The 15,995-nt window shown below is 34.3% G+C and overlaps 1 protein-coding gene across 7 annotated transcripts in view; it reads left to right on the top strand.

Annotated features, from left to right (window-relative positions):
- LOC129235454 (sodium/potassium-transporting ATPase subunit alpha) overlaps nt 1-15,995 on the top strand; it is a 129,993-nt gene that overhangs the window by 59,804 nt on the left and 54,194 nt on the right. Inside the window, exons 1-2 of one of the 7 annotated variants that reach the window (XM_054869304.1) lie at nt 2,706-3,106; nt 6,477-6,532. The exons of 5 other annotated variants lie outside the window; for them this stretch is intronic. In XM_054869304.1, the coding sequence (XP_054725279.1) occupies nt 6,518-6,532 (15 nt within the window). In that variant the 5' untranslated portion in view covers nt 2,706-3,106; nt 6,477-6,517. Of the gene's footprint in view, nt 1-2,705; nt 3,107-6,476; nt 6,533-15,995 lie in introns of those variants that run through there. One more of the 7 variants, XM_054869305.1, reaches the window with a different exon arrangement.

Raw genomic sequence — 15,995 nt, 5'->3', positions numbered from 1 at the left:
AAACCAATAATTTAACTACATATTGAACTATTACTAACAGCTCGGGTGGCGGCCAATTACTTTTAGACGTATTTGAATAATTGCGAGTAAAACCAGGTTCAGAAATCGATTCCGCCATCGCATTATCATTTTTTAGGGGTTCCTCAATAAGCACTAAACAAAACGTTTGCATAGCTGAATCGGGGAATTGTTAACACTTCCAGTGATCCAGAGTCTTTGAGATTGTAAGGGGGCCAAAGAGCCAAAAAGCCGTCTTACACGTAAGCCGACACAGCAAGTATGCACTGAAAAATTACCAATTCTTGTAAATTGGGTGGAATCGACTAAGTCGGCTCATTTGGGACTAAAGCACTTAGCGCAGCCATATGGTATTTCGCCCAGCGCGTTGTTTGTTTGTGAATTTGAAAATTTGCAAAACATCTGCCCAAGGGAAGTATCCGGCTAATAGTCCCTTAAAAGAGGTTACACTGTACATAAGCTAATAATCCAGACATTCATCTCTCCTTTCAAAAATTAATCATTTTGTATTATATTCTTTAAAAAGATTTCAGTGTGATTTACAAAACCTTTTTTTTTTTTTTGAAAATTAGAAAAGTAATGAATTACAATCACAATGAATTAAAAAAGCATTAGCGGCTAGGCCATCAGCTTATTTACAAAACCTATTTCGTAGATTTCTTAATAAAAAATACAAAATTTAACACGACGTGACGTCAGTGATGTATTTCTAGCAGTTGCATTTGAAAAATGTATTAAAATTTAAACTCTGCATATTGTGGCGGATGTGGACTGTTTAAAAAAAATTGATTTTGAGAAACCAAGTCATATGGATGTGCCCATAATTATGAAAGTGGTCTAGGTCAAAAATTGGAAGAAATTACATATAATTTATATTTAAGGAGGTCTTCCAACGTGCAAAGGTCCAAAAATCTTCCGCAGAATCTTTCTCTCAAACACTCCAAGCGTCGCTTCATCAGATGTTGTCATCGTCCAAACTTGTGCGCCATACGTTAGGGTGGGCATGATGAGAGCCTTGTAGAGTGTTAGTTTTGTTCGTCGAGAGACGAACTACTTAGTCCAAAGTAGCACTTGTTGGCAAGAGAGATTCTACGTTGGATTTCAAGACTGACATTGTTGTCGGTGTTAATGCTGGTTCCTAAATACACGAAGTATTTTACAACCTCGAAATTATAACTGTCAACAGTGACGTAGGTGCCGATACGCGAGTGCGCCGACTGTTTGTTTGAAAACCGGAGGTACTTCGTTTTGTCCTCGTTCACAACCAGACCCATTCGCTTTGCCTCTTTATCCAGTTTGGAGAAGGCACTTTCATACTAAGACCACTTTCATAATTATGGGCACATATTATTCTTATTTCTAAAATGCTCTGCATAAAATTATTTGTAAAATGACAACAGAAAGTCTATAACGGATCCGAATTAAAGAATACCTATTATTATATTAGTATTGTAGTACAAGGCTATTTTATTATTTATTAGTAATAAAATAAAGCCGAAATGCTTAAATATACATTTAATTAAGTCAGTTTATATTTTTACAATATTCGCAATATTTTTCATGCTGAATTTTTTCGTTAATTTTTTATAAAAGTATAGTTCATTGTATTGGGAAAATCTAATAAATGCAATATTCCAAAGTTAAGTTTGAAGTCGCTAAAAATCTGGTTAATTTTTTACAGTTTTTTATACTATGTTAAGTATTTTCTTCCATATAAGAGACTGCCGAGCCAAATTTTTGCCAAAGTTGAAACATCAAAATACTCTTTTTTTATACATTTTTAATTTTAGCACACAGTTTTTTGTTTTTGGCAATTTCGTTTTCTTTTATTTTGGTGACTTAAATAATAGGCCCCTCAAATCAGACTTAAAACATTTTTGCAATTTTCTGTTTGGGGCAAACTGACATTTTCAGTAAAAAATATTAAGTCAGGGTGAAGTGCAACTTAATTTTAGAGTAGTTGTGTTTCATAACATCAGATCAATAGTTGCACTGAAAAATATGTACAAAGAAGCATATAAGCAACAATAAAACGCGCCACAGTACATATTCGCCGTTTATTTCTAAGTGACGCTCATACCGGAGTGCAACTGCCATCGGTTGCTATTTCCCACCATACTACCACTAGTATGCATGTATGTACATATGCACATATATAGTTGTGAGTAGTGCAGCTGCTCTGAGACATCTAAAGAGAAGAGAAAATAGTGGGATTTGGGGAGATACAAGCAAAATTATCGAAAACTTTCCGTGCGTTGTGCGCTCGTTTCACACAATACCTTATACACAGTACATATGTATGTATATGAATGCTTCCTCCCCTCTTCAGCCCATTTCTATATTTGCTCTTATTGCTACTCATAATTGTATAGAATGCTTTGCTTGCTTGCATTTGTTGTTGTCGCCGTAATTGTCGAGCGAGCACACTCGGATTCTCGTGCTGCTTGCCGCTGCTGCCTGCCACTGCAAGAAATAAAAAAGCTGGTCGGTCGATCAGCTTTCGGCAACGTACAGCAGCAGTACCAGCAATAGCAACAACTATGCCGAGTGTGTTGGGATGTCAACGAAAGCGCAGGCTGGCTACGGCTCCCCCGTCGACCGACTCGTTGGCCGACCATTTGTTGGATTGGTTGGTTGGATGTTTGAATGGTTGGCAGTGAAAGCTTAATCGCTCGGTAAGCGTTGAAAATTTTCAGTCGAGCGCTGATACCGAACTGGGAAGGTCGGTCTAGGCAGAGATTCTCTACTCGTCTCGCGGGCTTCTTACACAACACTTAAGCGCAGAGCAAAGAATAGAAAAAATATTGTGGCGGTGGAAAATAATTTGAAAAATAACTACACAAAAGGATATTGAAAAGTATTTAAAAGAAAGTAAAACATCGAGTAAAACCGCTACTTATAAGCGGGTACAGTTTATAGAACAGAAAAAAGTGTAAATTAACGTTAATTATACATATACGTCCAACAAAGGCGGAACTAAAAACGCGCACGGGGGTACTTTGTAACCCCTGAAAAATAACTATAATATCGAATTAAAAGAGGAAGAATTATTGTGTAATACCATCCCGAGTGCTGCTGCTGCAGTAAGGTACCCCATCAGAATCATCATATAATATAGAAAATCGTTCGCAACACCAGCGTTAAATATTTAGCCCGGAATGTCTTTGTGAATGTCCTCAAAACGCCCATTTCTCGAGTAGTGCCCTAAGGCTTTACAATTTTTCACAAGTTCTGCAAAGAACTAAATGTAATTTTGTGTAGTACCAATATATAGGCAAAACAAGAGACTTGGGTCGTAACGCAGGCATTAGCAAAGGCAAAGTCAGAGGCAGAGGCGTACAGTTGGTGCCGAAGTGCTGAAGAAAATGTCCTTGTTCAAAATCGATTTTTCTCAACTCAACATACCCATAAGCTCGTTACACATCTCATATGCGAGATTTTGTGTATTTATGTGTGTGTGTTGCCAATTGTTTTAGTGTATAGCGAAAAGTGATGAAAATTTCTTTAAAAAAAATTTTAAACGATTTTAACTAACGATCGCAAATTCGTTGTAAACTAAAAATTAATAAAATAAAACAAATTTTCTATGGCAGAAGTGTATAACTAATGGTTTAAGAAAAAATAATCGATCGAAAAGTGTGCTGGAAGAGCGAATAGTGTAAGAAAAGCGTGCTAGAGGCGAGTTGTTCTGTTCACGTGAAGCGGTGAGGAAGTGGTGCGTTGCTGGCGCTGTGGTGTGTAGTGTGTGAGGTGTGTTGTTGTAATCGATAGAGAAGGAAACTCAGTAAAGAAGGGCAACTGTCAAAGAACGAACATTTGTACATTATCTGCGTAGACGAGTGAATCGCTCCAAAGCGCCGCCAAAGGAAACGAAAGCTACGCCGATGATGATGTTACTCATACGTCGTGTGGGTCGCGCTGTGCTGGGCGTGCGAGAGGGCACGGCCGCCACCATGAGTTGCACAACAGTTTCGATTTTTCACAGCCAAATTTTTTTAATGAAATTCGAATTATATAGTTTGGGTTTGCTTGAAAATTGCTTTGATTTTATTTGTTTTATTTTTAAAAGTTTAATTTTCTCTCTTATTACTCAGCCGGCATCTAAACTAATTTTTGCAGTTCTACTGCTAAGCAGTCTATCTATAACTTAGACAATCAATACGAAAGCTTATTAAAATTAAACAAGCGAAAAACTAAATGATAAAAAATTTCATAGAATTAACAACGGGTACGAGTTGGCTGAAGTAGAGCTAACGAGCAGAGTGTGAATAATTAGGATACTATTTTATACAACTTTTTTTAATATAGTAAAATCCGGGTAGATTCAACTAATTTGTGTTCACTCAGCCGAGATTGTTCCTAGAACACAAATCAGAAATTTAAAGACTTTTTAAGTAATTTCATTCAATAAATAAGCACTTTCTTTTTAAAATGTCGTACCATATTCAATTCAGACTTTTTTTGTTCTAAAAAGAATTTACTGGTCAGCCTCTTCTTATGTTTAAGATACTCCTTTACACCTTCAACTCTAAAATTCTATAAAATTTTTTCCTTTCAATTCTTAATGTTTGTTCACTCTATTCAGTACCCAAGAAATTACGCCTTCACTTTACAGAATACTCATTGAAAGAAAGCCGGAGTTCATTCAGCACGGATTGTACTGTATTGCGTTATCGAAACTATATGTGAAATTTCAAGCACTTGCGTGATTTATAAAATGAAAAAAAAAAAAAAATATTTTTATTACAAAGTTTGTTTTCCCCAAATGTTAATTTTCAACAAATGCAATTAATATGTATACATATTTTATATTTTTATTATAAAATTTGTTCCTATATTTTTTTTTTGAAGTAGACTACATTTGGAAATTTTTTCGTGATTTAAAAAATGGAAGAATAGAAAACCTATTTTTGTATATTATTTCAAAATTTTTTGTAATACGATTTAGGATGGTTTTTTGCTATTAAAGAACAATTTTTTCTTACATCATTTTAAAAATGAAAAAATTATATTAATATTTTTTATTTCAAAATTGTTTTCTTATTTTTACTTTTTTTTATTCCAAATTTTTTGTTAATATTTTTTTTAATCTTTGTTTCCTATTACGTGATTTATTTTATTATTTTTTATTATAAATTGTTTTATGTTAAGATTTTTTCTTTTAGTTTTGGCTTGGTTTTTTTGCTACGCGACTTAAAAAATGGAAAAAATTTAATTACATATATGTTGCTAATAGTTTTTCGTTTTCTCCAATTTAAATTTTCAACAAATCCAATTAATAAATGTAAACGTATTTTTTTAATAAATTTGAAAATATCATAAATCTTTTTAGCCACGTTGTCAGCGGAAACCAAACCTTTCCTTCCTTTCTATCAATTTAAAGAAAGCAGAAAAAAAACTTAAAAACTAAGTATGCAATTCCTTTATATTCTTCTGTGCTTGCTGCTATTTGATCCACTCTTGAAATTTTTTTCTTTAAGTGAACGAAAAAAAAAACGTTAACGAACTCTCCCAATCCTCCCAGTTCATATGTCTTATGTAAAAGAGCATTAAAAATATTAGTTCCACTTTCTTACTTATCGAATTACAACAAACACATATCCATACTTAAATATACATCACATGATTTTTCATGCAGCAACCTTTCCCATGCATAAAATAAATATATTTATAATAGTGAATTGAAAATTTTCAGCAAATTGTAGATACTCGTATCGTTATTTCAAGCTACCTCAGTTCTTCTTAATATAACATTAGTTTTTTGGTGTAAAAAGCTTTCACCTCCTTTTACTAGCCCGAGAGCGTTTTTTAAGTTACTCTTAACGGCTTTCCAGCGCTCAGCCTCATGCGAATTCCTACACATGAGTCTGACCCAAAATGCCGCTCACTGCTGCTGCTGTGTCACTCTTTCTCTCTCTTGTGGAAATTCGGCTTTTTCCAGATTTCCATTTTCCACTTCCAATTTTCCAAAATGGAATTTTTCAAAATCACCACCTTCCTCACATCTCCATATAATGTAAGCATTCGTTTAATCCAGCTCACATACGGGAATTTCCTCACCTTCGCGCGCGCGCTCAACTCGTGTGGAACTTGTACGAGTCCTTGTTGCATTACAAACGAAAAAACTTTGGAGTGAAAAGAAATAAAAAATGTGTTACATGAAAGGCCAATTTCTCATTTGCTCGCGTCGAATTTGCAGGTTAAATTTGCATTTCCACACACATACATATTTGCATGGCAGCGATTGCATAATTCGCATGACCCGCTTTCACATACATACCTACATGCATGCATGCATGCAAATAGTATGTGTGTGTGTATTGTGCAAGCACAAAAAGGATATGCACATCATCAGCGCTTAACGACTACTTGAAACGAAACATTCTTACCTTTGATAATTTTTTTTTCGCTTCGCAAAACGGTTTATATATTATTTCGTTGTGTTATTTGTTTTGTAGATCTTCCGCCTATAATTTTTCAATAAATTATAAACCGCAACATGAGTAACGATGAGGTGGGTAAACATAAAAAATAAAGTGTGCTTTTAAAATTTAAATACATACGTTACAATATATTTATAAATATATAAAAGCAAATGTTATTTATGTATATTTTTTATTTTATTTCATTTTAGTCGTATTTGTATTTGTAGTATTCGCCTTGCATTGTATTGTGTTGCAAAAGTATACTTTTTTCATTATTTATTATCAGTTCGACATTTATTGTAAATATTTACGTTTATGAAATGCTGCTTAATAGCAGCTTGTCGCTCAAGTTATTGAAATGCCAAAGAAGTGTAGTGGAATAGGTAGTTTGTTATTAGAGATGGCAATAGGCGTAATCGCGCGCAAGGAAATTGAAAGCCAATTGCTGAATTGAAGTAACCATAACAAAATCATATATTTATGTAAATCAAATTTCACAATAATAAGGCTTCGGCCAAGCTACTCATCCATTTTGTACTGGCCACTTTTATTTTATTATTTTTTTTTTTTTTTTTTGTAGCGACAAATGCTTTTGTCTTTGTCCTTTTGTTACTCGAAAAAGAACTGTTCCTCTCATTTTTGACTTTTTATGACAGAAGCAGTTGGGTTTTATACCATGAAAAAGCACACTTGGCTGCGATGACCGGCAAATTACATAAGAACACAAAATCACATGGAATTGAAAAATGAAATGGGCTTCAGCCAAGTTACATAAAATGAATATACATATACGCATATAATGCATGAAAAAAAATAATAAAGAAATAATTAAAAAATACAAAGTAATAAATTTGTCTAGAAAAAGTTTCTAATCACTAACTAGTCTAGTGGCTATTAATCGCGATAGTCACAACCGACTGTCACTTGTTAAAACGGCTCGTAGTCATAAAGTAATTAAAAGCGGACCTTAGCAATATAAATTGTGTTTTAAAATAAATACAAACCTTTTTTTCTCTATTGCAGCCAACTTGAAAAGGGTTTTAGCTCTAAAAAGGCGTTTTTAGTTTAGGGTGAGATTTCAAAATTTTTAAGAACAGGTTTTAAGTTGAGGTTTTGCTGGCAAAAGTTGCAGACAATTTTTAATTGCGCCCAGAAAAATAAAAATATGTACACAAGAAGTGCTACGAGCCTTCGCCACCGCTTCTAGACTTCATTACTGAATAAGAACTCATAATAAAGGGTCTTTCAAAACATGCGCCTAGATGTGTTTTAAAATAAAACATGTGCAACTTTAGATTTTTACAGGTTTCACTATTTGCATTTAAAATACGGTTCTGTGAAGGACTGAAGGTTCGCACATTATCACATTGAGTTCAACAATCTCGATCCGAATGTTTTTTTTCATCTCTAGAACCGTTGTTGGCTTATTCCCCTAGATTTTACTTTTCAAAACACCGTACAAAAGGTAGTCTAGTGGAGATATATCGCATGATCTGGGTGGCCAATTTATGTATAATCGAGCGGAAAACTTAGATCGCAATAATGGAATATTTTTCCGTGTTGTGTGACTTGTGGTTCCATCCTGTTGAAAATAAAGATCGTCTATATCTATTCCCTCAAGTTCAGACCACAAAAAATCTTGAATCGATGTTCATTGATATTTAGTAACAGCACTTTCATTTCGAAAAAAACGGGCCAATTATTCCGCACTGATTTTTTTAATAACTCGAGGGTTTTCTTCTTCCCAGATGCGGCAATTTTGTTTGCTGACAAATCCAACCAGTGGGAAATGAGCTTCATTTCTGAAGATAATTTTGCGTAAAAAACAGCTTCATGTTCAAAGAACCAATTCACGAAATTTCAACCTTTGAATTTTCGACTCATTCGGACGATTATTTCCACAAAAAAAAAAATTACGAATCTTGAGATTGTTATTCTTAACATGAAATCTCATACAAATATCAAAGATTACATAGAAAAATTTACGGTCTAGGAATTATTCACCACTGACATGTAGGCGCCACTTTTGAAAGACCCTTTATATAAGTGGAGGGCACATCCTTTGTTTGTCATTTGGCCGAGCTCATCCTGACGTACTGATGTTGTTCCGCAAACGGTGCGACCAGCAGTTTTAAGTCGCCTCTGAACGGCAGATAGTTTTTGTTTTTATGAGAAACTTTTTCGTGACAAAAATACACTTGTAACCTCCGCGGGAAAATTTTAGTCTGGTAGACAAGGGGGATCTAAATTTCTAGAGACCAAACGTTCTCTAAATATTTCGCGTAGCAGCTTCTTAGTTGGCATAGCCGTGTTTGCAATCGCTCCATCTTATTGGAACCACAATTTAGGATGCTACTGCACTGTAGATCGCAAAAAGTTTTCGGTCATTGTTTTGTTTTGTTTCTCCGGAAATCGTTCCTAGCATTTCATTCTCATTCTCGAAGAAATACATATGTGCCGAGAACTTTTTCGCATAACACCATCTCCACTGTCTTCGTGCGAATATTTTGATGAGCATCTTATTCTTGTTGTAGCAGAATAAACATTTTCCACACATATGCACACCACGTTGCTGTAGTTACAGATTGGTCGGATATAAATTCGGGTCATTCTGTTTACGTAGAGCCGACTGCCGCCCAACCTCCTATACATTAAAGCTGTAGGTGCTGAGCTTGAATTAAAATATTCATGATAAATAATAAAACGTCGTCAGTTCTGCATTCAAAATCTAGAGTAAAGATGTTTATTGTATGCCTAAAGAAAACTAAATTTAAATTTTATGTCTCGATTTTAAATTTCCCGGAATTATAAAGTAGATAAGTTACAAGTACGCGTTTAATAAAGATTGATTTTATTTGGCTGACCTTCGTTTAAGTAATGATATCACAGAAAGGAATACGATTATAACAAACTGTCTTATCTATTTTCAAGTAAACAAAGAGATACGGTTTATTTGAAATTAAAAGTGTGCCGGTTATATAAAGTTCGTTTTCACCCGTACTGGTTCTAATTTTGTTTCAAATGCGATACAGCCTTTCCACACAACCTTTGGTTTATCGACAAGTAGAAAAATATTATACACATACGTTAGGGTGCACCTTATTTTACAAATATTTGTGTTGCAATTTTTGTACTTATTTTTATTTTTCAAATTGTTTTAAGAAATAAAAAAGTCAAGCATATTCTTTTGCAATTTTAAATTAATATTTAGAAAATAAAAAACTTTAAAAAGTATTATTTTCGAGATTTTTATGAATTCAAAAAAAAAAAACATTGACAATGACAGTGTAACATAAATCAAATGATTATGATGAGGGTTGCATAGGGTTAATATTACGAACCGCTATCAGTAAGTAAAAAATTTAATATATTATTTTCAAAATTTATATTAATTAAAAAAAAAAATAATGACGATGTAACATAAATCAAATGATTATTGCGAGAAAAAAATAAGTACTTCATGCTAATAATGTACATTTTTTTGTGTTAGAATTTTTCACTACCCAGCAAAACAAAACTGGCATGGGCTGCTTTACTATTTTGTTAGTGTGCGACAGAGCCGTGCCAATTCTTGTGGATGAACGGATAAAAACTTGCCGTTACTTTAGAATATGGCTGCCTTAGCCGAATGAGTGGGTGAGTGACTACCATTCGGGAGTGCATAGGTTCGAATCTCCGTGCATGAATGAATAACCAAAATGATAAAAATAATGTTTGCTAATAGCGGTCGCCTTTCGGCAGGCAGTGGCAAACCACCGAGTGTATTTCTTCCATGAAAAATCTCCTCATAAAAAACGATTTACCTTTCTGAGACGGGATTAAATTGCAAGCCCCTAGATTCGTCGAAAAACATCAAATCCCACGCCATAAATAGAAGGCGGAGCTCGGCCAAACATCCAAAAAGGATGTATTATATAATATTATATATAAAAGAAGTAATTCAAGTGTTTCTAATACGATAATTTGGAAGCATATTAGCATAGAAGCGAATGGGTAGTTGACTTACATAGCTACTTTGCTCAAGTTAAAAAATAAGAACTACCCTAATATAAGAGACGTATGTTTTCCTGTTAACACTGTTATTTCTTTTTTATGTTATGCAATATTGTCAACACAACTTAATTATTGTTTTATAGAGGCTCATATTAAAGGTAAACATTTTTGGTGAAAATAAAAATTGTGATTTAAAATAATACAATAACAAAAATAGTCAAGGGCTAAAACTTGGCAAATTTAGGCGGAATTTCTCGTTTCAAATCAGATTTCCGATTTTTTTCCTCGATAGAAAAATCTAGAGTGAAAATTTCCGAAGAATTGACTTCTCAGGCCGCCTTTGGTAACTTTAATTTCTGTTCATAATTAACCAGTTTTTATTTTATTTATACAATTTTATTGTTTTATGAGTTTGTCCGTTAAGTATCGCACCGTGAATTGCTTGCATTTGCGAAGTTTTATTTTTTTATTTTTTTGCAAATTCACCTACTCGCTGAGTAAATATCATAAAAATGGCGACAAATATGCTTTTATAGTTGATTGCTATTGCCTGTCAGAGGCACGTTCTGGCGAAAAAGCCGCACTGTACTCGTATTGTAAGGTACGCTTGTTTGTTGTTGCTAGGTGAATTGTAGATATGAATTTTTTATTTTAGCAAGTGAGTGAAATGCCTCCAAAGTTATTGCATACTGTGAATGCAGTTTGTGTTAGTTAGTTCCCTTTCAAATGCATGATACACACACTAATTGTTTATATAAATTAGAAGTGCTGCAATAATACTACCAGAATATAGATTTTTTCGAGTTAAGCTATATGTACCTGGTTTCTTTTTAATTGCAAAGTATTAGTTTACTAGTATGAAGTTTTTATAATTATTAAGGCAATTTTTCATATTTACACATATTTTGATAAGCCTATTTATGCAATATTGTTTGACATTTCATCATGCAAAAATTGTATGTTATTAAAAAATTATAAAAATTGTTCCAAAATCGATTTGCTCAATTCACTTTCTACTCGTCGCTCATCATTCGCCAACTGAGGTGATAATTGGCAACGCTGCTGAAAAATTTCGCACTCAATTTTCGCTTCTGAACTACTCGCACGCTCGTAACCAAATTGCGTAGAATGCGCACTGAAGTAAATTTAGTAGTAGTAGATTAGTATAGGGTTATTCAATAGGTGCGCTTCAACTTTTTTCCGATAGGGAGGGCGAACGACGCAATATTTTTTATTTTTCGCTTATCATTTGTAAACTTCATTAGTATACATTTCATCATGGAACGCTACACACTTGAGCAGCGATTGCAAATCGTGCAAATTTTTTATGAAAATAATCGTTCTGTTGCTGCTACTTGTGCTACTGTGAGTTCAGAGCCAATATTGAACGCGGAATTGCTGCAATTTCGGCCGATTTATGCAAAAGAGTGGTCGAAAATTGGGTTCAACGATTGGACTTCGTAAAACGTGCACGCGGTGGTCATGCAAAAGAAATCGAATTTCATACTTAAATGTATATGTTCAAACTCGATAATAAAAAAAAAATTAGTTAAAAAGTCAAACCGTTTGTGTTTTATTCAGAAAAGTTCAAAAGTTGAAGCGCTCTTACTGAAAAACCCTAGAAAAACATTAAATCGCACGCCACAAATAGGAGGAAGAGTTCGGCCAAACAACCAAAAAGGGCGTAAGCGTTAATTATATATTATGTATATATATTAAACGGCATTTATCGGGAGTCTCTTACCATACCAACCTTCCTAAACTCCCGACCCCCGAATGCCGTCATCGGAGCACAACCAAAACCCATCGCAATCGAAGCACTTCAGCGGCGACGTGCGTCCTCTCAGCACAATTAAGTAAAATGCAGTAGGCCAAACTCTTACTTCTCCAAAATTGACCCCGGTATACTCAGTATGTGTCTGATAGCAAAATTAGGTTTTTGATTTAAAGTTTCTCCCTAGAATATTCCAACTTTATGAATTATTTTATGCTTATGTAAGAACGTGAACTAAGCCCATCGATTTTGTACCTGTTCGGTGTTTCAGTACTGGGTTGGAAGTCAATCTATAAATTTACGATGCAGTTTTTTTGGCTGTTGGGAATCATTACTGGCTCAATACATATGTGATCGGTCGAAATATTCTTGATTTTGGGAATGATATCATTTCATGCCGAAAATTACACTGTTTGGCGCGATTTGTAGAAAATCGAGTTTACCCCATGCTTACTATTTTTTTCTCAAACATGCGTAATTGCAGTCTGGAAGAGCCTCGGTATCAGCAGCACTGTGACGCTTGTCATTCTGCAAATGAAATTATCGATTTGTTGAAGGTTGTTTTCGGTTATGAGGTTATCTTCAAAAAATTACCTATCTTTACACTGACCTCCAAGGTTAGCGATTAGACAAAGTTGGTCTATATATTATAGGACTACTGCATTTGAATGGCTACCTCGAACAACATCCAGCGCAGCATTTCTGAGACACGAACAGCAGTGCTCCGGTATGACGTATCTCAGATGCTACCGACTATGCGGTGAATTGTTTTTAATTGTACATGTGAATAGCTATAGAAACAGGTGACATTCTTTAAAAAAAAAAACGCAAACGAGAATTAAGAAAAGACACATCTATTAAAAAACAAAACTCGTTTAATTCAATATTTTCATTTGTGGAACAACAATAAGAAACACGCCACAAATAGGAGGCGCAGCTCAGCCAAGCAACCACAGAGGGTATAATGTAATATTTTAATAATGATTTAATACATTTAATCGCCAAGTAGAAAGTTGCAGCTTCGAAAAAACAAACTCATTGAAAGTTTTCTGTGCGATACAAATAGAGAACTCGAGGGAAATCTCCTTTAGATGCACAATCGCCGTCAGCCAACTTTTGTTCGCGCAAAAGAGATGCACACTCAAGGGAGGATAGTTTATTTCAATATCTAAGTGTCCGTCCAATCGAGGTTTCCGCTAGGTTAGGTTAAGCTTTATTTAGACATTTTTACCAGCAGTAAGTCATTTATAAAGTATTAGGGATTAGGGGTAGTCGGAGGACTGAAAAAATGATGATGATCAATAATTTTCTTTTGCTAGTCAATTGCTTTATTTTACAAAAATAAAAACATACATCATGTTTCGACTTGACTTTAGCAAAATTTCAAAAAAAAAAAAAAAATAGTAATTGTGAAAGTTATCGCTGTTTGTGTGGAGCCCGTTTCTCCATAAGTACCTTGCGGTGATCATCACAAGTCCTTGGAGATTCATCTAAAGTCAATCGGACAAGAGAAATTAGTTTTATTAATAGATAATCTTGTAGCTGGTCGAAGTTTTTTTTTTTCAAAATTAACCATATGGCGGCCTCAGAAAATATTTTTCAGATTTTTGAGAAAAAAACCGACAATTAAGTATTTAAACAAAATCGAAATTTTTTCCTTCGGTCAGACACGAATTATACATTTTATTGAAATCCTCCAAGCGGTTTTTAAGTTACAGTGTTCACCAGTTCAAAAAACATAGTTTTGAGAAAAACGAATTTAGCTACTAGCTACTGGCTCTCGAATGCTCGGAGCGCCCGAACGCCCCTTGTTAACTGTTGAATAACTCGAAAAGTATTTGTTGGATTCACTTCAAATTTTCACACAATATTTTTAATATAATATATTTTAAGAAAATGCAAAAAAAAAAAAATCAATTTTTTTGAACATTCCGACTACCCCTAACTCCTTAAGGAAAAATCAATGTTTATAATTTCTAAAGAGCTCTTAACGCTTAAGATAGCAACGTTCTTTAAATCAGCTTACATAATTTGCGCATATTGATATTTACATTTTTAAAGAGAAGTTTAATTTCGTAGAATCTTTGAAGTTTCGCTCGCTTGCAATTAGTAAATAGGTAAATTTATTTTGTAACGTTTTCTAGGTAAAATACGAAGTGTACATTAGATATATCACTCAAAAAATCTGTTTATCTGTTTATCTGTTTTTGTTTTTTTGTTTTTTATTGTTTTTTATTTTTGTGGAGCTACATATGTATTTCGTTACAGCTTCTACCTTAGGTACTTCCCTTTAGTTACTACGATCACCTGTAGATCACAAGATCGCTTCCATACTCGCACAGTGACAGCCTTTACTAATTACTATGCAAATTAATGCGCATCTATAGAAAAATTTAAAAAAAACTAGTAATACTGTTATAATATTTATTTAGCTTTATTTTAATTTCCCATAGATACCAAAGCGCTTGCTTGTAGCCAAGTACAAAAAAGGTACTACTACAGTAGCGTTCAAACAACAAAACAATTCGTATCAGCAGCCGATGTGACGGTGGCGCTCTGTGAACTGAAAAAATCCGGTTTTCAAAAGCGGTTACTATTACGAGCCATGTAGTAATTTGCAGCTTTGTTGTCTCGCCCAGCACCTGGCACCTGGCATATTTGCATGCTCAGATAGCCTGCGTCGCACTCGCTGTGGCTGGCTCACTGTTTAGTATAGGCAAATGTAGTACGAGCTTTTAGATACATATGCAAATGCATACACATACATATGTACATGTGTGTGAAAAGGCTATGGATTTACAATTTGTTTTGATTGCCGCATTTCGTATTTTCAATGGTATCTGTTTGCCTATTCATTGGGTGTGTTTGTCGTCGTCTTATTGCAGCACGCATGTTTTGGTTTTGAACCAGTTCGATCCGGTTGCAATTTTCAAATCTCAAATAGTATTTTGTTATCGGCTATTGCTCCGCAACTATGTGTTTTTATTCTTATTTGCTTCGTTATAAGCTGGACATGGGGTTTTCTCATTTTTATGACGCATAGAGGAGTATATTTGTTTTTGTTTTCTTTATTAATGTTTTATGCGATATCTATTTGTACACATAATATAGGGTCTTGCAAGTACGAGTTTCATGTGTTTTTAATTAAAATTAAACCGGTTTTTTTAATAAGCACTAATTATCGGTTTATTACACACATACATTACATGTGTAGTAGAGGCTCTTCAATTCATGAATAATGCTTGAAATGATTCTTTGGGTAGTATTTTCGTTTACATTTAGGCATAACTGTAGTTCTATGTCGTAATTTCACACCAAATGTTATCTAGCAAAGCCTCAAATGTTTCTAGTTTATTGATATAAACTCTCTCAATGAAACGGCTTGGCAGCAAATAGTTCAACGGCCTTAAATTGGGCTATCTTGGCGGCCAAATTTCTGCAAAATATGGTCAAATTATTCTTGCCAGAAATTTCGTTTGCAATAAATTACTTGTATCGTTAACTGTATGGGATGTTGCATCACCTTGTTGAAGTCACTTTACACCAGAAAAAATCTTTGTTAGCATATCTCTGATTAGCATATTTAACTGCATGTTCGGAGGCAAATGGCCCAGTGACATCGCAGACTGCGATGGCGTCTTACAAAACTTTTTTGGGTATTTGACTGAACTCCGCCTACAAGTTGTGGCGTGCCCCTTGATGCTGTTCCACAAATGAAGGGCCTTACAGTTTTAAGCCTATTCCGAACGGCAGCTATTTTTATGCGGAGCTTTTTCATGGCAGAA

Source organism: Anastrepha obliqua, chromosome 1 (assembly GCF_027943255.1).
Source record: "Anastrepha obliqua isolate idAnaObli1 chromosome 1, idAnaObli1_1.0, whole genome shotgun sequence".
Lineage (NCBI taxonomy): Eukaryota > Metazoa > Arthropoda > Insecta > Diptera > Tephritidae > Anastrepha > Anastrepha obliqua.
The sequence above is the reverse complement of the archived record's forward strand: the minus strand, read 5'-3'. Positions and strand labels throughout refer to the sequence as shown.